The sequence below is a fragment of the Lagenorhynchus albirostris genome, chromosome 5 (genome assembly GCF_949774975.1).
Source record: "Lagenorhynchus albirostris chromosome 5, mLagAlb1.1, whole genome shotgun sequence".
NCBI classification, from domain to species: Eukaryota; Metazoa; Chordata; class Mammalia; order Artiodactyla; family Delphinidae; genus Lagenorhynchus; species Lagenorhynchus albirostris.
The window spans coordinates 23,977,434-23,998,527 of record NC_083099.1 but is presented as its reverse complement, the minus strand read 5'-3'; the positions used below and the strand labels follow the sequence as shown (position 1 = coordinate 23,998,527).

General features: G+C 38.7%; 1 protein-coding gene across 2 annotated transcripts in view; it reads left to right on the top strand.

The window, feature by feature from the left end:
- Positions 1-21,094, top strand: part of PLS1 (plastin 1) — a 104,741-nt gene that overhangs the window by 46,672 nt on the left and 36,975 nt on the right. The window contains exons 1-5 of one of the 2 annotated variants that reach the window (XM_060149157.1): positions 2,609-2,733; positions 8,439-8,544; positions 13,395-13,558; positions 15,389-15,518; positions 20,430-20,562. In XM_060149157.1, the coding sequence (XP_060005140.1) occupies positions 8,475-8,544; positions 13,395-13,558; positions 15,389-15,518; positions 20,430-20,562 (497 nt within the window). In that variant the 5' untranslated portion in view covers positions 2,609-2,733; positions 8,439-8,474. Of the gene's footprint in view, positions 1-2,608; positions 2,734-8,438; positions 8,545-13,394; positions 13,559-15,388; positions 15,519-20,429; positions 20,563-21,094 lie in introns of those variants that run through there. The other variant, XM_060149158.1, reaches the window with a different exon arrangement.

The window sequence follows — 21,094 nt, the reverse complement described above, 5'->3', positions numbered from 1 at the left end:
CTTGCCTACCTCTGACTTGCACTTTGCTTAAGTGAAGAAAGAGAGTTACATGAATTTTTCACATGCTAAATGCTTTTCCAAAAACTTCTGTTTTTGTTTTCTTCAAAAGTCTTTGGTCCCTGTCTCTTTCTCCCATTCTTGTTTTCTCTTCAGTGCATATGTTTGCTTGTGCATGTGTGTAGATACACGTGCGTGTGCACACAGACACAAACCCACACATGCACACCCCTTTTAGCCTTCTCATATTGCCATTCCATATACTACAATTGCCTTGGCTACAGTTAGAAACTTCCAACCCAGGATTATATATGATATATGCTGAATAACCCCTATAATAAGTGATATATAGTATACAAGGAGGTCCCTTTAAATCCAGATTAAAACAGCAAATGAATTAGGGGATGATTCTAATTTGTTGATCGAAGAGAAGTCATCGTAAGATTACTTTATATCATTTATCAAAAAAAATCAGTTTTAGTTAAACTTCTCAGGCATTTATAGTTGAACCTGGTCAGCATTGCATTGAGTGTTGTTTTAGAAGAAACTAATTCTTATTCATCTTTAAATCTCCATGCTTAGTCCAGTCAAATAGTACGTTATTTGTTGAGTACTTGAATGAATGAATTTAAACTCCCTTACTAGGGGCTTCGTACTGGGGCTTTGAAGTAAATGGATGTAGAAAGGCCTTGGTGGAAACTCTAGCAGCCACTCAATGCTCAGAAGGCAACCCAAGTCAGAGCCCAAGTGTACAAATACACAAGACTATGATGAATTTAACTGCAGCTGGTCATGGAGGTGACCATCATGGTGGCCCATGCAGTGAGGCAGTGGGGACAAGATGTAGACGAGTTCTCTCTGTTCTTCTCTACTTTGCCAGCGGATTTCTTTATTTCTCTATCTGGTGTTTGCAAGAGTAACACTTAAAAGGTTCCCCTAGGGAAGAATCGGGGCTATATTATTTACTCCTTTGTGAAAGGATTAGGAAAAAGTTGACAAAAACTATTTTGCAAGATTTAGGGCAAAGATTATTTTGAAAGATGATCAACCCATGTAGGTTCAAAAACTCCAGTGCCATCTTTGTGCCCCTAATACTCAGCACAGTGAACAGGTGTTCATAAGTTGTGGTTGAATAAACAATGAGGTGAGTGAATGAAGAAGACTGATTATCGAGGTGTGGAAGCCCTCTCTCAGTCTTTTCACTCATCTGTTGGTGGCGCATTTCCCACTGACCATTGTTTTGTTTGGCCCTTTTTTGACCTAGTACCATCCCTGCTCTATGAAGGGAAATATCCCTGATAATGAATTTAACTAAACTTTTCCTACGTACATAATACAGTAAGGCCATGGGGAACATAAAAAGAAGAAAATATGTATCTTTTACCTGCAAAGAGCAAGCAATGAAGTTAGGAAGGTGAATAAGAATAAAATAGCAAAATGTGACAATTACAAGACAACACATAATCAAGAATACATTAGTGTATGTGAATAATACATAAAAGCCAAGGTAAAGACAGAGGCGATCTAATGCGGGTGAGAGGGGTTAAGGAGATGTGGGCATTAGTGAGTGGACTGTTGGATTGAGCATAGGTGGCAGAGAGCATGTTAACTTGGTAGTGTGGGGAGTAATGAGATGGTTAAGACTTGGAAAAACTGAAGCGGAAAAAAGCCCCAACATTAAGATAACAGTATATTGTTACTTTTTGTTTTGTTTGTTTTTGCAGGAGATTACCAGGCCTCCCTTTGAGAGGTCACAAATGAGTCAATTCGGAGCCAACTGTCCCTTCATCCCAGGTGTTAAACCTGTCTTAACTCATCATAATGGTGCCTAATTATGTTTCTAGGATCGTGCAGGCACTTAGGAAATTATTTTGCTTATTTGAGAATAACAGGAACTCTTTTTAACATTACCTTTTAAAAAATAGTTTGGGGCTTGGAAATCCTGGCTGTTGGCGATCAAATTGATCACTTTTTAGGAAACCTAGCATGGCTGCCCCTTGTAGAATGAATGAGAAAGCTGAGCTCCGTTCTGTCAGAGCAGAAAGATGCTCAGGGAAAATGTGAATTACACTGTACCCATTAATACCTTGCTTTGTCCAAAGGGCACTCCAGGCTGGTGTGTAGAATAGGAGACTAATACTTAACAAAGTCAATGGTATCCGAGTTCATACTTATATTAGAGAGTCAGTGGACATTCCAGTTAACTAAAGAAAATCTGATTTGAAGAAATTAACAGGCTGATATGGAATATGATGTTTGCTTTTTGCAAAATGAATGACACAGCTCTCTATTGTGAAATGTAATTGAAAAAGGAGATTGATGGAAATATTACAGATAGATAAAAATATTTTCCAGGTTTCCTTTAAATTAGAAAGAAAACTCTTCAATTGATTTGTATTTCTTAGCTGTTTATTTTTTCACATAGTGATTTATTCCAGTGACCCTGTGATCTATCTTCCTTCCTTCCTTCCTCCCTCCCTCCCTCCCTCCCCTTCTTCCTTTCTTTTTTTAAAATTTTTCACCTGTGATCTTTCAACTTGTAGTGGAGAGCTGAATATAGGATGTGAAAGGAAAAGGGGAGGGCTGTGGTGGGAGCTAAGTTTGTGAAGAAGGGAAGGAGGAGACAGGACACCAGTAGAACTGCTACTCACCAGAGGTACTGAAATGCTCTGGAACATCTGATCCTGGTCACTTCTCTAGAGAGACACCATCAAGACTTTTGCCATAAAGAATCAGGTAGGAAAGAAATACCACATTTCTTTATGTTCTTTTTTAAAAATTAATTTATTTATTGGCTGCGTTGGGTCTTCATTGCTGTGCGCGGGCTTTCTCTAGTTGCGGTGAGCGGAGGCTACTCTTCGTTGCGGTGCGCGGGCGTCTCATTGCGGTGCCTTCTCTTGTTGCGGAGCACAGGCTCTAGGTGCACGGGATTCAGCAGTTGTGGCATGTAGGTTCAATAGCTGTGGCTCACAGGCTCTAGAGTGCAGGCTCAGTAGTTGTGGTGCATGGGCTTAGTTGCTCCGCGGCATGTGGGATCTTCCCGGACCAGGGTTTGAACCCATGTCCCCTGCATTGGCAGGCAGATTCTTAACCACTGCACCACCAGGGAAGCCCAACAGATTTGATTTTGAATCTTTTATTTTGTCTACCTTCCTTGGGCAGGTTACCTAATCTTTGCAGGCCTCTAATTTACATTTGAAGGGAGGATGCTTGTTCCATCAGAGGAACAGATAAATGGTGAGCTCATGTGTGTGAGGAAGGTGGCATAGTTCCAGCCCCACTGAAAGTCCTCTCTAAATATTTGCCATTATTGTTTTTAAGACTAGAGAAGGGGAAAGAAGGGAAGAAGGGAATTTTGGAGAATGGGCTGGGGGAAGGCTGCCTGCCCTGGGCCAGTGGTTCCCCGGAGAACTCAGAATCTCAGGTGTCCCGGTCTAGGACCACAGTGGGAGGAGGGAAAGCAGAATAGCCGGGAAGCCAAAAGGTACCAGGAAAGACAGCTTTGATCCCTCGAAGTTGGGACCTTTGGGATTGGTAGAAAGGCATCAAAGTCTTGTTGGTCTCAGGGTTGTTTCTAATGCCTTTTTCTTTGAAACTGTCCTAAGAGCTTTAGATCCTGCCAATCGTAAAGGGCTACTTAGACTAATTTTGGTAAAGATTTTAAAGGTTCAAGGAAGTTAGAAATTTGAGGGAGGAGAAAAGATGACATCCAATTTCATCTAAATTAAAAAGTTCATTTTTAGAATATACTTTCTTAACTTTCCAATTTTATGTTTGGTTGTGTCAGGTACACTTGAGGATTAGGAGAGGGGAAAAAGGGGGCTTTAATTGGTGAAAGAAGGTTTTACTTAAAATTATATGGGCTAAAAAAAAAAAGCAGAGGAGGAAAGCAGAGTTGAAATTATTGAAGATGTATAGGGCACATGTCAAAATCCATGGGAAGATGTACCTGTCTAGAGAATTCAGCATAACCTGCCCTGTTGGTGGATCTCTGGTCAGTGATCCTGGCCACCTCTGGGCTGCATCTTTCAGGACTGACTTTGGAAAACTATGCTCTGAGCTGTATCAGGCATCCAGGTATGTATGTTTCAGTGTTTGGGTACCTGTTAGTGATGTGTTCTTCATTTCTAAAACTACAAAGTGAATTCTAGTAACTGTGTATTCTACAGTGTTTCAGGACCGACAAGTTATGTGATAAATAAAAATGAGTTGATCTAGCTAGAATGTTTTCCCCAAAACTTTATAAAGAATTTTACAGAAGCTGATTTCTTTTAAAATGCAAATTCTTATTTCACAGATATATAATATATGCTTCATATGTTGTGTAAGTTATTGTGTGATTATTGTACAAACACATATTGACATGTTTTTATGATTTGATGTCAGATTATATGGGGGAGGCGGCAGAGCATATTGGCCTAGAAGTAGGAATGAGACAGTCAGGTTCTGCCATAACTCAGTTAGGAGACAATGAGAGTTATTCACTTTGGGACCTTGAGAAAGTTACTCAATCCTATGAAGCATCCCTTTCTCAATTATAAAGTGAGGACAGTACCTACCTCATGGAGTGGTGAGGAGTAAGTGAGAATGGACACAAAGCATTTAGGACAGTGCATTAATCACCTAAGTCTGGGAGTAGTAAGAAAAATAAATATGAGGATACTAGTTATAGGGTCATTGAGCTTTTATTCTAAAATTTTTTTGGGGCCTCTCACTGCCGTGGCCTCTCCCATTGCAGAGCACAGGCTCCGGACGCGCAGGCTCTGTGGCCATGGCTCACGGGCCCAGCCGCTCCGCGGCATGTGGGATCTTCCCAGACTGGGGCACGAACCGGTGTCCCCTGCATCGGCAGGCGGACTCTCAACCACTGCGCCACCAGGGAAGCTCTCTTCTAAAATTTTAACATAATACTTTGAAACTTTAATTCTCGTCCATAAAGTTTTTAAATGTCAGTGCTTCTTATCGTAGCAGAAACATTTTTCCATGGAAAAATATCATAGTAAGCAATTTATTTGGGGATCATGTAACAGTCTTTTACATATCAAATATTTTCTCAGCCAACAGTGTATATTGCTCCCGATAAGTTTATTGTGCTATGTAAAAATGCTTGTTGGGACTTCCCTGGTGATCCAGTGGTTAGGACTCCATGCTCTCAATGCAGGGGGTGCAGGTTCAATCCCTGATGAGGGAACTAAGATCCTGCATGCTGCGCAGAGCAGCCAAAAAAAACGTGCTTGTTAAGGCAGACTATATACTGTACTTAGTTTCTGAAGAATCCTAATATTATCATAATTTTGCAAAACCTTAGAAAAATATTGATATTGTATGTTTATGCAGAGTCTATACTTACAAAACAGGCAATATATTTTCCATTAACCATTCTACCGCTACATCGTCATGCCTTTGTGGAAGGCTATAAATTACTTTGCTATTTTAATCATAGTATTTTGCTTTGTAAGGAAATATAGGTGCTCTTACTTAAAATTGTAACATATAGATATAGGTACGTATATATTAATCTTATTATCTGTCAGTGTTCAATAGTGTATACTTTCAGACCACTAGTATTTATTTTATTTTTTTCCAGTGTTTTACCACAATTACTTCTATTGTTTTTCAGTTATTTTTGATTTTGATAGGCTTATAGTCTAAAAAAATAAGTTAAAAATATACATAATGAAAAGTAAGCCCCTTTATCATTGTGCCTCCAATCCCCCATTTTCCCTCGAGAGGCAATCACTGTTACCTTTCTCTGTATCCTTCTGGAAATGCTTTTATAAATACACAACTGATACAGCTCCCCTTCCGCCAACCATATTATTCTTCTGCATCTTGCTTTCTTCTTCTAAGAATATATCTTAACGATTGTTCTGTATTTTTCTCATTTAAATACTAAAGGACTTGTATAATGCTATAAACTTCTTTATCCTTATGAAATAATATCATTTGGGTAAATTGTTTTTTCACTGCGTTTATGTGCTGGTTTTGTCTGATTGTGGGAGAATAAAAATATTTTATGTAATTAACAAGTGACATACATTTGAACAGGCTTGAGCAAAGAATAGAACTCCAGGTATATTTATCATTTCAAATGCAAGGTCAACACAAGGACTGTTAATTTGCAGCCTTTCTGTGGAGTGTGAATGCTAAAATTGGAGCACTATTTTTAAAACTTTGAGACAAGGGATAGAAACCATTTTGAATATGGGAAAGGATATGCAGGATATCCAAAACCACAGAGAGTCAAAGCCAGCCATGACAGAATTAGCATTTTGCAGACTGGGGGTTATCCTTAAAAATCCTAAAAGGATTGTGTCATCTCTTTCAACACAAAATAAGTATGCCTGTAAATAGTATTAAATACAGTAAAACATTGTAACAGTGAGAATTCAATAAAAATGTGGACATGTATTTAATGCTGACATGTAAGAAATTGCATCCAGGAAGTAAGAGTTCCAGTTAAACCCAAAACAACCTAATTAAAAAATGGGCAGGGCTTCCCTGGTGGTGCAGTGGTTGGGAGTCTGCCTGCCGATGCAGGGGACACGGGTTCGTACCCCAGTCCGGGAAGATCCCACATGCTGCGGAGCGGCTGGGCCCGTGAGCCATGGCCGCTGAGCCTGTGCGTCCGGAGCCTGTGCTCCGCAACAGGAGAGGCCACAACAGTGAGAGGCCCGCGTACCGCCAAAAAAAAAAGAAAAAAAAAATTATGTGCTGGGACTTCTCTGGTGGCTCAGTGGTTAAGAATCCACCTGCCAATGCAGGGGACACGGGTTCAATTCCTGGTCTGGGAAGATCTCACATGCTGCGGAGCAAATAAGCCCGCAAGCCACAACTACTGAGCCCGCATGCCACAACTACTGAAGCCCATGCGCCTAGAGCCCATGCTCTGCAACAAGAGAAGCCAACGCAATGAGAAGCCTGCGCACCACAACAAAGAGTAGCCCCCACTCGCCGCAACTAGAGCAGCAACGAAGACCCAATGCACCCAGAAATAATAATAAAAAATAATAATAATAAAAAAATTGTGTGCTTAACCCCCAAATTAGGAATGTTCAGGGATGATGTTGAACCTCTTATATAAATATGTGTGTAAAAAAAGAGAATTTCCTGCTTAGCTTCAGTTCTTATTATCTTATAAAACTCTCATTTTCACTTACTTTCTGAAATATGTATAACTTTAATGTAATTAGGTGTGTTTAAGAGGAATACATGATTTGTATTCATCTATAACTTTACATTGAATAGTCAAACCATGAAGTCATTTTAAAAATGAGTTGTTCTGCTATATATTAGAAGCGTTAAAAATGTAAGTAATTCTTGGGGATTCCCTGGTGGTCCAGTGGCTAGGACTCGGCACTTTCACTGTCTCGGCCCAAGTTCAATCCCTGGTCAGGGAACTAAGATTCCCATAAGCCGTGCGGCACAGCCAAAAGAAAAAAAAGTAAGTAATTCCATCTTGAAATATTTATCTACAGCAATAAACATGGATCTGTACAGAGCTTTATCTGTAAGGATGTTCACTGTAGCATTTGTTTATAATGCAAAATTGGAAGCAATGCAAATACCATGAAACAAGGAATTTACCAAATAAGTTATGACATAGTACTATGTGGCCATTAAATATTATGTTGATACATACAATGTATTAGTACAAAAAATTATAATATACTCAGATTTTCACCCCCCAGTAAAGGTACAGGTGCATTTGAAAAGCAAAGAAAGATGCAGATAAAATGTACTAGTTGATATTTCTGGATAGTAGGATTGTGGCTAATTTAAAATTTCTGATTTGGGTCTTTGCTACCAATTATTTTCTATAATGAATATCACATGCTTTCTTTTCTTACAACCCAGTTTTACATGATTTTTGTTTGTTTGTTTGTTTTAGTTTGTCTCACCTGCTCAGAGTAAGAAGGGCCCTGCAGATCTGGGAAAGACCTAGCACAGGGAAAGGGAAAGGAGGTGGCAATGGTTGAATGCTGTAAAGTTAAACATTAGAGCCGCAAGCTCCATCCAAGATGATCCAGCTCTAACTTTATTCTTTTTGTGGACATTATTCATGTCCTAAAATTTTACTTTCCAACCACACCCTTTATATTTTTAAATGCTATACTTTGCTCAACTTGAAATGCTTCTTTTACTGAAACAGTGGGTCAAATGTAAATGAAAATCATACAAACCATTGAGAAATGCCTATGCCCTGGATAAGCACAGGGTGTGGAAAACCGGTGTTTCTTCCCTTTACTGAATCTCAGTTATTGTCTGGCTCACCTGTGCTGGGAAAGAGTATTATCAGGGGATCTATTCCTAGTTGTTTCTCGTCAGCCAGACCTCTCAGGTGATTTCTTCTAGATGTTTTACTGCCTGTGTCCTCTGTTACTGCTTACGTAAATGTTTCCAGAGGGCTAACGTTCTTTTTCTAACATTGCTTTTCCTAGATATAAAGACCTGAAGGTAGTCTTTCCTACTCAGAGATGGAGAACAGCACCACCACCATTTCTCGGGAGGAGCTGGAAGAACTACAAGAAGCATTTAATAAAATAGGTATGCTTGAGAAAAACTAAATACACAGTTACTATTCTGCTTGATACCAGCCTTCCAGGAATGGACCAATACCTTCTATTGCTTCCACCACCACCGCTTAACCCCCAGATTTATTCCTTTTTTTTTTTTCCCATCTGGGTTTCACTGGATTCTTTCTTTCTTTCTGAAAGATAGACTAAGACTGGCTTGAATTTCTAGGAGAATTGGACTTTGAATTCTTTGATCATTTCTTTGCAGAGAATACACCAGGTTAATGAATGACAGTGTAACTAAATATGCTTAACATGATCTTCTCATTACAGAGAAAATATAGAAACACTTCCTTGTCTGTAAGCTGAACTCTGACCTCCATGTGTTTGTCACGAACAATAACACATTTTGCCTTCATGCAGAATATTTTAAAATCTTGATATAGTTTTTATTTTTTGTTTTATTTTTTAAAAATCTTTTAAAAAATTTATTTATTTAATTTTTTTCTTTTTGGCTGCATTGGGTCTTTGTTGCTACGTGCAGGCTTTCTCTAGTTGTGGCGAGCGGGGGCTACTCTTCGTTGCAGTGCGCAGGCTTCTCATTGCAGTGGCTTCTCGTTGCAGAGCACGGGCTCTAGGCACGTGGGCTTCAGTAGTTGTAGCATGCGGGCTCAGTAGTTGTGTCTCACGGGCTCTAGAGTGCAGGATCAGTAGTTGTGGTGCACAGGCTAAGCTGCTCTGCGGCATGTGGGATCTTCCTGGACCAGGGCTCGAACCCGTGTCCTCTGCATTGGCAGGCGGATTCTTAACCACTGTGCCACCAGGGAAGCCCTTGATATAATTTTTAAAGGCCATATGTCTTATTTTCCTTCTCCCTCATGCATAATTTAAAAAGCTTAGTGTTGCTTTTAAAGGCCACACCTCTTATATTTCTTCTTTCACTTTTAAAGCCGTTCAGTGTTTTGTCTTTATGACATCATTTTGACAGCTTTGTCTTTTTCTTCCAAAAAATTCCCCCATCCTCTGTCAGATCACGATTCTTCTGCATTTTGCTTTTAGGAAACCCATGAGAATATGAATACCATCTTTTGCTCTAGTCTGTACATGCGTGCAAGTGAAAGGTGAACCTAGGGAAAGGTGAGTGTAGTGAATAGATATTGAGATGGTAACACCCTCAACCTTGCCCCTGCCTCAATGGTCTCCTTTGCTGGTGCATTAGAGGACTCTGGAAAGCAGAGTCAGAGGGTAGACCAGGGAGGATGGAATGATCACAGTTGGTCTTGTGCCTAGATTTCTCACAAACCTAGTGAATAATGACTAAAATTAATGTAAGTGAAATGCAGTGCAGAAGTTTCAGAGATCAAGATAAAGAAAGAAAGATTTAAGTTTTAAAAAATAAAGCTCTCTCTGAAAAAACAAATGAGTAAAGTTCTCAGGAAGCTCGTGACTTACAAACTGTTGTTATGAAATAAAGTGAATTCTACAAATCTCTGGGCCTTTCCACTTCTCCCTGCACAGCTGTTTCCAGAGTAACTCAGACCTTCAGAATACAGTCCACATGGTGGCCGCCTTAGGCTCGTTATTTTGCAGGCAGTAGAGCATTGCATGATTTCTAAAAAGTTATTGTTAAAAATACATTTTATGGAGTATTGTATGCAGTGCACAGTGTCTTTCCAAGACAAAAATTGGGCAATTATTGAAATGTTCTGCTCATTTCGAGCACTGAAACAGAGGAAGTAATAAAAATGTATCTCCTAGTTTGGTATTTTTCATTATTTTATAGGTACAGTTTGGCAGCTTGAATAAAAGTGCTACCTCAGTCTTAGTAAAACGAATGAATTAGTTCTATTTCACACACCAACTTTAATCTTTATATCTCATGGACATATAATCTTGCAATATTTATTTAATGATATTTTGAATAAATAATTCATTGATGGAACAGTTCTGACAGCAAGATAATTTGCTCTGTGTGAGGGAAGTGCTAACACTAGCAGAATTTATACTTCCTTACTTTATGTATAAGAGAAATTTTTACTCATGAACTCAGTAATCCTCTGCTAATTTGTACCAAACAACTTTTCTCAGAGGCAGAGGGACATGCCCATCCAACCTTGCTAGATGGGATATTTTTGGGTCTCTAGGGAGAAGTGAGAGGTTAAAATATTTGTCTTTTTTTTCCCAATTGTGGTAAAATATACATAACATAAAATTTACCATTTTAACCATTTTCAAGTGTACAGTTTGTTGGCATTAAGTAGATTCACATTGTTATGCAACTTTCACCACCATCTATTTCTAGAACTTTTTCATCTTCCCAAACTGAAACTATACTCATTAAAAACTATTAAAGACTAACTCCTCAACAATCCTCCTCCCCCACATGCCTGCCCCCTGGGGTTACCACCATTCTACTTTGGTTTCTGTGAATTTCGCTACTCTAGGTAGCTCATATAAGTGGAATCATATAATATTTGTTTTTCTGTAACTGGCTTATTTCACTTAGCATAATGTCTTCAGGGTTCATCTATGTTGTAGCATGTGTCAGAATTTCCTTTTTAAGATGGAATAACATTCCACTGTATGTCTGTACTACATTTTGTTTATCCATTCATCTGTTGATGGGCTTCTGAGTTGTTTCTACTCTATTGGCTATTGTGAGTAATGTTACTATGAACATGGGTGTACAAATATCTGTTCAAGTCTCTCTCTTCAGTTATTTTTGGTATAGACTCAGAAGTGAAATTGCTGGATAATTTAATTCTGTTTAATTTTTTTGAGGAACTACCAAACGGTTTCCAACAGTGGCTGCACCGTTTTAACTCCTACCAGCAATGCTCAAGGGTTCCAGTTTCTTCAAATCCATGCCAATGATTACTACTTTCTGTTTTTGTTTGTTTGTTTGTTTTTGCAACAGCTATCCTCATGAGTATAAAATATCTCATTGTGGTTTTGATTTGCATTTCCCTGATGATTAGTGATGTTGAATATCTTTTCATGTGCTTACTGGCTATTTGTATGTCTTCTTTGGAGAAATGTCTATTTGAGTCTTTTGCCCATTTTTAAATCAGGTTGTTTGTTGTTTTGTTGTTGAGTTGTAGGAAAGCCCTGTCTCTTTTTAAACTGTGATTTTATGGCTATTTATCCTAAGGCTTGATTTCCTCATCTTTAAAATTAGAATAATATTATTAACTACCTCAAAGTTGTTGTAAGGATTTCATTAGATAAGTGAAGTTCTTAACAAATCACTTGGCACAGAATATGTGCTCATTAAGTGGTATCTATTATTTCTTGTCATGTCACACCCAAACCACAGAGGTTGTAGGGATGGAGTTGAGATTTAAGCACACAGATCTGTCCATCTTCAGAGCCCTAACTCTTAATGATAGTTTAGCATGACGGATAGCATGTAAGTAACTTTTTCTTGATCTTGTTTATTTTTAAATACTCCCCACCACAGTGCTGGTAGGCAGTAAGTCTGCCTAGTCTATTTGTCTATTTCAGAATTATAGGAAGCAATTCTGAACTGGTGATGTACTAAATAATGAGATTTTACTCTAAATTCAAAGAAAGCAATTATTGCAATTTAGCTTCCTTTTGAGATTATAGCACTATTTTGGTTCTTGGTAGATTCTAGTTTAGAAATTTTTCATCATTCTCAACAGTATTAATTCTAAAACTTGTGTATGAGAGTTTAAAAGAAAAGTTTCTGTCTTGTAATTCATTCAGTTTTAGTGTTGATAGCTCTTATACTGAGGAAAGAGAAATATAGGAAACAAAGCAACTACTACCAGATGAGTAAAGAGAGCCTGTACAAGGTGGATCCAGGCAGCTAACCAAACAATCCAAAGCCCTGTTGCCAACTCTGGCCAGAAGTGTTTTGTGTTGCCTTTGTTCTGTGTCAAGAATCGATATCCAGTCTCTAGGGAAAACCCAGGGAAGGGTATCTCAGTGATGATGTGAAAACACCTGGAAACCTATTTCCAAAAGTCCAAATGTAGGTGTGAAATTATTTCTTGAACACTTAATCTCAAAATGACATCAAACATCATTTGGCCTACATAATGGTATCATAAATACCTAATGAAGAAGCAGTGAATTATTGACAAGTGAAACAGAACTGTCACCAAGTGACATGTAGACCAGAAGTGCCTTATGTGTATTTTACATGATGCACATATTTTACATGGAATGTGGGACCAGATTTCCATTTCGTAAATTACATAAAGAAGTCAAAGTCTGGGTGGGTGTTCCCCTATGACCGATGCTGCTATATTTTTTCTAGATATCTGAGACCTCCCCATGCTTAATTCTTTGAAACTTAGTCATGTGCTAAACCTGAGTTTTTTGTCTGTCAGCACAATGTCCTTATTATACATTAAAATACATATGGTAGCCCTAAATCTATGGGGGTAAAGTTCATTAAATATGAATTTTTTTGGTAAAGTATATAGTATACCTTGTACAATTCAGGTGTAGGAGAAAAGATTACTGCCACTTGTGAAACAAACCTGAAATGTTCTGCCTGCCTGTGAGTCTCCCAAACAGCCTTCTTTTTTTTTTTTTCTTTTAATATTTATTTATTTGGCTACGTTGGGTCTTAGTTGCAGCACGCAGGCTCTTCATTGCGGCATGCAGGCTTCTCTCTAGTTGTGGTGCGTGGGCTCCAGAGTGCGTGGGCTCAGTGGTTGCAGCACACGGGCTTAGTCCTGTGGCATGTGGGATCTTAGGTCCCCAAGCAGGGATCGAACCCGCGTCCCCTGCACTGGAAGGCGGATTCTTAACCACTGGACCACCAGGGAAGTCCCCAAACAGCCTTCTGAGTGCACATCTCCAACAGGGTACAAGTGATATTTGATAGCTCATAATTTATCTTTTTAGATATTGACAACAGTGGGTATGTCAGTGACTATGAACTCCAGGACCTGTTTAAGGAAGCAAGCCTTCCTCTGCCTGGCTACAAGGTTCGCGAAATCGTGGAGAAAATTCTAGCAGTTGCTGACAACAACAAAGATGGGAAAATCAGCTTCGAAGAGTTTGTGTCAGTAAGTAATCTAAATGCTCTCCTGGCTACTGATTGTTTTGCTTCAAGCAGAATTTCAGTAATGTCATTGCTCTCTTTGGTTAAATCTGGCTTCAGAGACCAGATAATGCACTGCTTTAAAGTGATGATGATGATGATAACAATAACAACAATAATTTCCACAGATAATTCATAAAACAAAGGAAAAAATTATTCTCAAATTGTTGGAATTGAAGTCAGGTTTAGATAATAATCTTTCATGCCCTACTAAAACTACAGTTGAATTTAAATGCTTATTGACTATCTCTGTATGCAGAATATTTTCGTATCTTAGTACTTGGTCTTGAGAAGTGGAATATTTTTTTGTAACTGAAATAGCTAAGGTATGGAAGATATACCTCCTAGAAACCGGTTGTTTCCTTGTGATTGGTTATATCTTCAGTTTTGGTAAAGCCACCGGGTGAATTTTTATGCCAACTGTGGTTTCATTATTAAACTACCTTGAGACTCAGGGAACTGAAGAAGATGCAAAATAATATATGACTCCACCAATAAAAGAAAAATAGAACCGAATATTGTGTATCAGGTATTTCAAACCTCTCAGGCTGAGAGAGATGACTGAGTTGCCATTGCCAGCTGGCGGTTGAGGAAGAGCTGTCACTACCTTCCATCAACACCACCATGACTGTGTTTTTCATATGAAAATTAATGAACTAATTTATTCACTAATATAATTGAATAAATATTTATGAAATAGAAATTGTCTACTTTTGCATTCTTTATTCATCTGGCAAATATCTGAGCTCCTTTCTTGCCAGGAACTCAGGCACTGTGAGTAATGTGATGAACAAAAAGAGATGTAGCACCAGCTTTCATGGAGTTTACAGGTGGAGGGGAAGACGGAATCACACAGATGGATAAAAGATAACTGTGATAAATGCTGCGACAGAGCAGGACAGGTCCCTTGAAAGTTTGTAGTAGGAGGAAGTGAACTTGGTGGGGAGTTAGGGAACTCAGAGATTCAGGGAAATGGAAGACTGTCCCTGAAGCTGTGCAGACTGAGTTGCGATCTGAAGGAACAGATAAAAGGGGCAGGTGGGGGAAATGAGTACTGTGCAAGGCAGGCAGAGGTAACAGCATGTGTAGAGCCTCTGTGCCTTTAGGGGTGGTGAATACTCTCAAGCACTTGAAAAAAACATCAGTGTGGCTGGAGCTGAGATGCTAAGGGTTAGGAATGTGGCTAGAGAAGTGAGTCAGGTCATCACGGTCTTGTAGGATTTTTGTTTTTATCCTAAGAGCAGTAGGAAGCCAGTGGAATAGAGTATGAATTGACATGATCAGATTTGCATTTTTTAAAACTCACTTTGTCTGCTGCGTGGAGAACTGATTGAATTCAGTTTATCCGGGCTCTAGGGTAGCCAGTGACAGAGGGACTGACAGAGGGCGTTTCTCTCTACGCCTGTGTAATTTCCAACAAAAGCTGACTTCTTGACTTTAACATGTATACGTTTGAGCTGTTCAGATGGGATAATATCTTTGTTAAGGCATTTTAAAATCTTCATCATGTAGCTAGTTATGCTTTAGTTTTTAGTACAAAAGACCATGGCAAGTCTAGGCGAACAGTTTCAGTGTGTACACTTGGAGTTTAATTATAGGTTGGGGTGCAAACATTTGTCCATTTTGTGTTGTTATAAAATGACATGAGAGTTATCTGTCTACACAAGCAATAAGTGCAAGAACAACTGATTAGTATTTATTTCGATGTCATTCCGAATAAATAACTATCCTTTACGTTGCACGGATTTTAATGGTTATTTAATCAAGAGTCAATTTTACTTCTCTCCCATTGCAGCTAATGCAAGAGTTAAAAAGCAAAGACATCAGCAAAACATTCAGAAAAATAATTAACAAGAGAGAAGGGATTACTGCTATTGGAGGAACTTCATCCATTTCCAGTGAGGGCACACAGCATTCTTATTCAGGTAACCGACCACCTGCTCCAAATTTAATCTTTCAGTCATTGGTTCATTCAACAAGTCCTGTATGTCATCAAATCTAAGATGCCATTTACTGTAATTCGCACCATTGTTTTATGTGTCCTTGAGGGAAAACGAGACTAAATTATAAAGTGCCATCAGATTTGAAATGTGTCATAATTTCAGAGGCGTCAGAATGCAAAATCCTAGAATTTATGGTAAGTAACAATAAATGAGTTTTTACTATGTGTCAGGAACAGTGGATAACAGAATTAGAAACAGCAAAGTAGAAGTTATTTATATTTCAGCACTGAATGTGTTTAATCATGACCTTGGAATGGATTTTTCATCCTGACCCGTGAGATGAGTTTACTTTAGACCTATTTTAGGGATGGTGGAGAGGTTTATTGTGAGGACTTTCCATTTTGGGGAACTGAGATTCCTGATTCATCTTTTATCAAGCAACCAAATGACTGGTAGAGCACAGCACCTGATTTGCTTGATCTGATAGGATCACTGGATTGTTGCCCAGTGGGAAATCCAGAGTCGCATTAACTCCTAAGAGGAGATGGCTTGCCCCATGCTAAGCTTGCTTCTCAGGATCAAGATGCCTAAAAACCTTTGGCCAAGTTCCTTTTGTTCATGTTAACATAATTAGAACTATGCTTTTAAAATTTTTGATAAAAAACTCACTTTAACTTTCCCCCCTCTTTCTTCCTTTGAGATCTGAATTTGTTAAGTATCCTCTTGGTTCTCTTCCTTTCTAAATGGATTTTCCTCTAACAATATACTCACACTTCTCCTACGCATTGTATATATTTTCCTAACTTTTTCCCACCAGGGAAGTGTAGTGGGGAAGGCAGTGGTCTATAACTCCATTTCTTGAAAGGTACTTACTCCTTAACTCTATTTCTGCCTGTCCATTCTAATGAAATGGCTTCTCCATTAAAAAAAAAAAACTTTTTATTAAGGTATCGTATGCATTTAGCAAAGTACCGTGATCTTACATATACAGCTCAATGAGTTTTCACATGTGTATACATCATGTAGCTGCATTCATGCAACTGCCAACCAGATCAAAACACAACATTTCTATCACCTGAGTGTCTCCCTCTTGCCTCTAACAGTAACTGTCCACTTTCTGATGTCTATCACCGTAGATTATTTTTTTAGCTTGTTTATTGAGGTACAAGATGCATAGAGTAAAGTGCATACAGTGCGCTATTCTTAAGTATAATGGGAGGATTTTTTTAACCTATGAATACACCCATGTAACCATTATTTAGAACCAGATACAGAACATTTAATGGCTTTTAAAAAAAAGAACAGCTTGGGCTTCCCTGGTGGCGCAATGGTTGGGAGTCCGCCTGACGATGCAGGGGACGCGGGTTTGTGCCCCAGCCCTGGAAGATCCCACATGCCGCAGAGTGGGTGGGCCCGTGAGTCATGGCCACTGAGCCTGTGCGTCCGGAGCCTGTGCTCCGCAACGGGAGAGGCCACAGCAGTGAGAGCCCGAGAACCGCAAAAAAAAAAAAAAAAAAAAAAAGAACAGCTTTATTTGAGATATAATTGAGATACCATAAATTCATCCTTTGAAAGTATAGTTCAGTAGTTTTTAATATATTCAGAGTTGTACAGTCATTAGCACCCTGTAATTTTAGAACACTTTCATTACTCCATAGAGGAACCCCATGCTCATTAGCAGCCACTCCCCATTTCCCCCTCCCCCCAGGCTCTGGCAACCATTAATCTACTTTTTATTTGTATAGATTTGCCTATTCTGGAAATTTCATGTAAATGAAATTATACAGTAGTGGCCTTTCACTTGACGGGCTTCTTCCCTGACATAATATTTTCAAGTATCATTCATGTTGTGGCATGTATCGTACTTCATTCTTTTTTATTGCTGAATAATTTCTATTCTATGGCTAATATCACGTTTTGTTTATCTTTTCATCAGCTGATAGATTTTTGGGTTGTTTCCACTTTTTGGTTATTATGAATAATTCTGTATGAACACTAGTGTACACATTTTTTGTGTGGACATATGCTTTGAATTCTCTTAGGTATATACCTAGGAGTGGTCTTTTGGTAACTCTGTGTTTAACATTTTAAAGAACTGCCAAACTGTTTTCCAAAGTGGCCACACATTTACATTCCCACGAGCAAGGTATGAAAGTTCCAATTCTTCCACATTCTCGTCGACACTTGTTATTGTCTATTTTGTTTATTACAGCCATCCAGTAGTTGGGAAGTGGTGTCTCATTCCTGGTTCCTATACCTGGAACACATTTCCTTTCCCTGACCATCTACACCTATTGAATATCTATCTTTCAAATAGTACCTTCTCCATAAAGCCTTTTCTTGATCAACCTAATGAGAAATGATTCTTTCCTTAAATTCCCTGAAACATTACTTGTATCACTCTTGTGGTATGTTCATTTCCCTTTAGTTGCATTTCTTCGTATATCTGTTTTATCTTATCACTACCCTAAAAATTCCTTGATGAGAGGTACAGTATCTTAGTGATCTTTAAATCCCTAGATTCTAAGTCCCTAAGCAGGTATGTATAGTGAGGTAAGAAGATAAGAAGGCAGATAATGATACCTACAGAAGTAAATGTTTGTGTCTTTATTGATTGTGTGTGTGTGTTGGATTGAATTTGGGGGTATCTACCAAATATGCCCTTAGGAAAATTACCTAGTTCTAGGAATTGGGGCAATAAAGAGAAAGGCCAGCTACCCTGTGATGGAAATGGGAATTATTTTCCTTTAAGTTTTATATTGTTAAATCATTTTTATATTTACATAATAATAATGAGGCAGTAGACCATTTTTCCTTTAAGTTCCTTCCTATTTTCCCCACTGCATAGCCCAACAATTTTTTCTGCCTAAAGATCACTGTTTTTATGCTGGAAGCCATGGATTGAGAAGTTGAGGATGAAGATGGCTGAGAGTAGGACTGGTATCTAGATGTGTCAGTTTTCTTTCCTTTTCTTTTTTTTTTTACTTTTTATTATTATTATTATTTTTTTGCGGTACGCTGGCCTCTCACTGTTGCGGCCTCTCCCGCTGCAGAGCACAGGCTCCAGACGCTCAAGCTCAGCCGCTCCGCGGCATGTGGGATCTTCCCGGACCGGGACATGAACCCGCGTCCGCTGCATCCGCAGGCGGACTCTCAACCACTGTGCCACCAGGGAAGCCCCTTTTTATTATTTTTAAAATAAATTATTTATTTATTTTTGGCTGCATTGGGTCTTCATTTCTAATAATAGAAATTCTACAGAAATGGAGCTATTTTATTCATTCAAATAACTTTTTTCTTTTTTGAAATTTATTTTTATAATGGGGTTTAGCTGATTTTCACTGCTATGTTTATGCCGCTCTACACACACTTGATTCTCTTGCGGAGACATACCAACACATAGGTTTTAAGATTCTTACTAGTCTGATATATTCCTCTGCGGTGAATAGGGGGTGTTGAGTCCAGTTCATTGAGCAAGGAGTAGGTCTTGTCTATTACATATTTGATTTATGGAACGGTATCTGTGCTAATTTCAAACTCTGGTTTTATGCATCACCCCACCTCACCTTTCCCCTTGAGCAGGCATAAGTGTGTTTTCTAAATGTGAGACTCTGTTCTGTTTTGTAATTCAATTCATTGTAGCCATGTTTACATTCCCTCTATAAGTGATATCTCATGATAAGTTTCTTTTTCTGTGTGGCTTATTTCACTTAGAATCATCATACCTAAATCCACTCATGCTGCTACTGGCCTTATGACATTGATTTCATGGCTGAGTGATATTCCATTGTACATAAGTACCACAACTTCTTTATCCATTTTTCTCTTTCCTGGGATATTTAAGGTGCACCGAAGTCGAGGTTCTTGTAAACAGAGCAGCCCTAAACTTTGGGGTGGCTGTGTCTTGTTGATTTTTATTTTTCTCAAGATATACGCCCATGAGTGGAAGTGCCCTATGCTCTCTAGCTCTGTTTTTTAGATGTTTTAGGAAACACCATACACTTCTCCAGAGTGGCTGTTTGCAATTTACATCCCACCCATCAGGGTAACAAGGCTCCCTGTTCTCCATGGCCTGTCCTGACTTTCTGGTTTTTATACTTTTTTCGGATGGCCCTTTTTAAATTTTTTTTTTTACATCTTTATTGGAGTATAATTGCTTTACAATGGTGTGTTAGTTTCTGCTTTATAACAAAGTGAATCAGTTATACATATACATATGTTCCCATATCTCTGCCCTCTTGCGTCTCCCTCTCTCCCATCCTCCCTATCCCACCCCTCTAGGTGGTCACAAAGCACCGAGCTGATCTCCCTGTGCTATGCAGCTGCTTCCCACTAGCTATCTACCTTACGTTTGGTAGTGTATATATGTCCGTGCCTCTCTCTCACTTTGCATTCAAATAACTCTTGATTAAAACTAGTATTTCTGTTGTAAGTTCCAAATCACAACTCTATGAAAGTTTTTTGGGGGGCAGGTGGAATTTATTGATGTGGTTATTTGTTTCTTGTATTTCCCCCCCTGGCATATATGAGTATGTGTGTGTGTGTGTGTGTGTGTGTGTGTGTGTGTGTGTGTGTAATCTGACCGCTGGTGTTTGGTTCCTGATCCACTAGCTCTCAGAAGGAATATATATTTGGAAAGATTTTAGAATCAAACCGAATATTTATTGTGCTAACTTAAGGTATATGACTTACTCTTCCCTGATATATCAGATGAAAAAAGTGGAATGAATTCCCCTTTTTCTTTAAACCTACGCCCTCTTAAACCCTTTATTGTTTCAGTAAGGTTTTAAAAATTGGCATTTATTATTTTTGAACAGAAATTTAAAATTATATTTTTGCGGTGCAATTAATTTTGTGAGATGAGGTATGCCAGCTAAGATTTTCTGTTTTCAGAGGAAGAAAAAGTGGCTTTTGTTAACTGGATAAACAAAGCCCTGGAGAATGACGCTGACTGTAAGCATCTCATACCTATGAATCCCAATGATGGCAGTCTTTTCAAATCACTTGCCGATGGCATCCTTCTTTGGTGAGTTGAGCATTGCGTTAAGGGAGCTACGTTCTTACTGTCCACTGAAGAGCATTCAGTGAAAACTACAATTCAGTGAATCCATTGTCCTTTGAAATTAGTCAACAAGTAGCTACATTAGTCTTGAAATTTTTATATTTTATATATATTAGATAGAAAATCAAGTACTATATATTTTCCAACATTTTCTTTCAAATGCAATCTCTTATTTGGGATCTTTTTCATGTTTCCTTAACGATGCCAGGAAACTTTTGAGTTACTCCTCTGATGCATTTAATAATGTTCACAGGGTTTCTTTCTTTTCTTTTTTTTTTTTTTGGCCGTGCCACACAGCTTGCAGGATCTTAGTTCCCCGACCAGGGATTGAACCTGGTCCTGCTGGCAGTGAAAGCGTGGAGTCCTAACCGCTGGACTGCCAGGGAATTCCCCATTGTTTCTTTCTCCACTTCTCAGTGTGGGGCTGTTGATCATTGACTGGGACAGGAACATGAGGAAATATAATAGAACTATATTTCTCATTTGTGCTTAAATC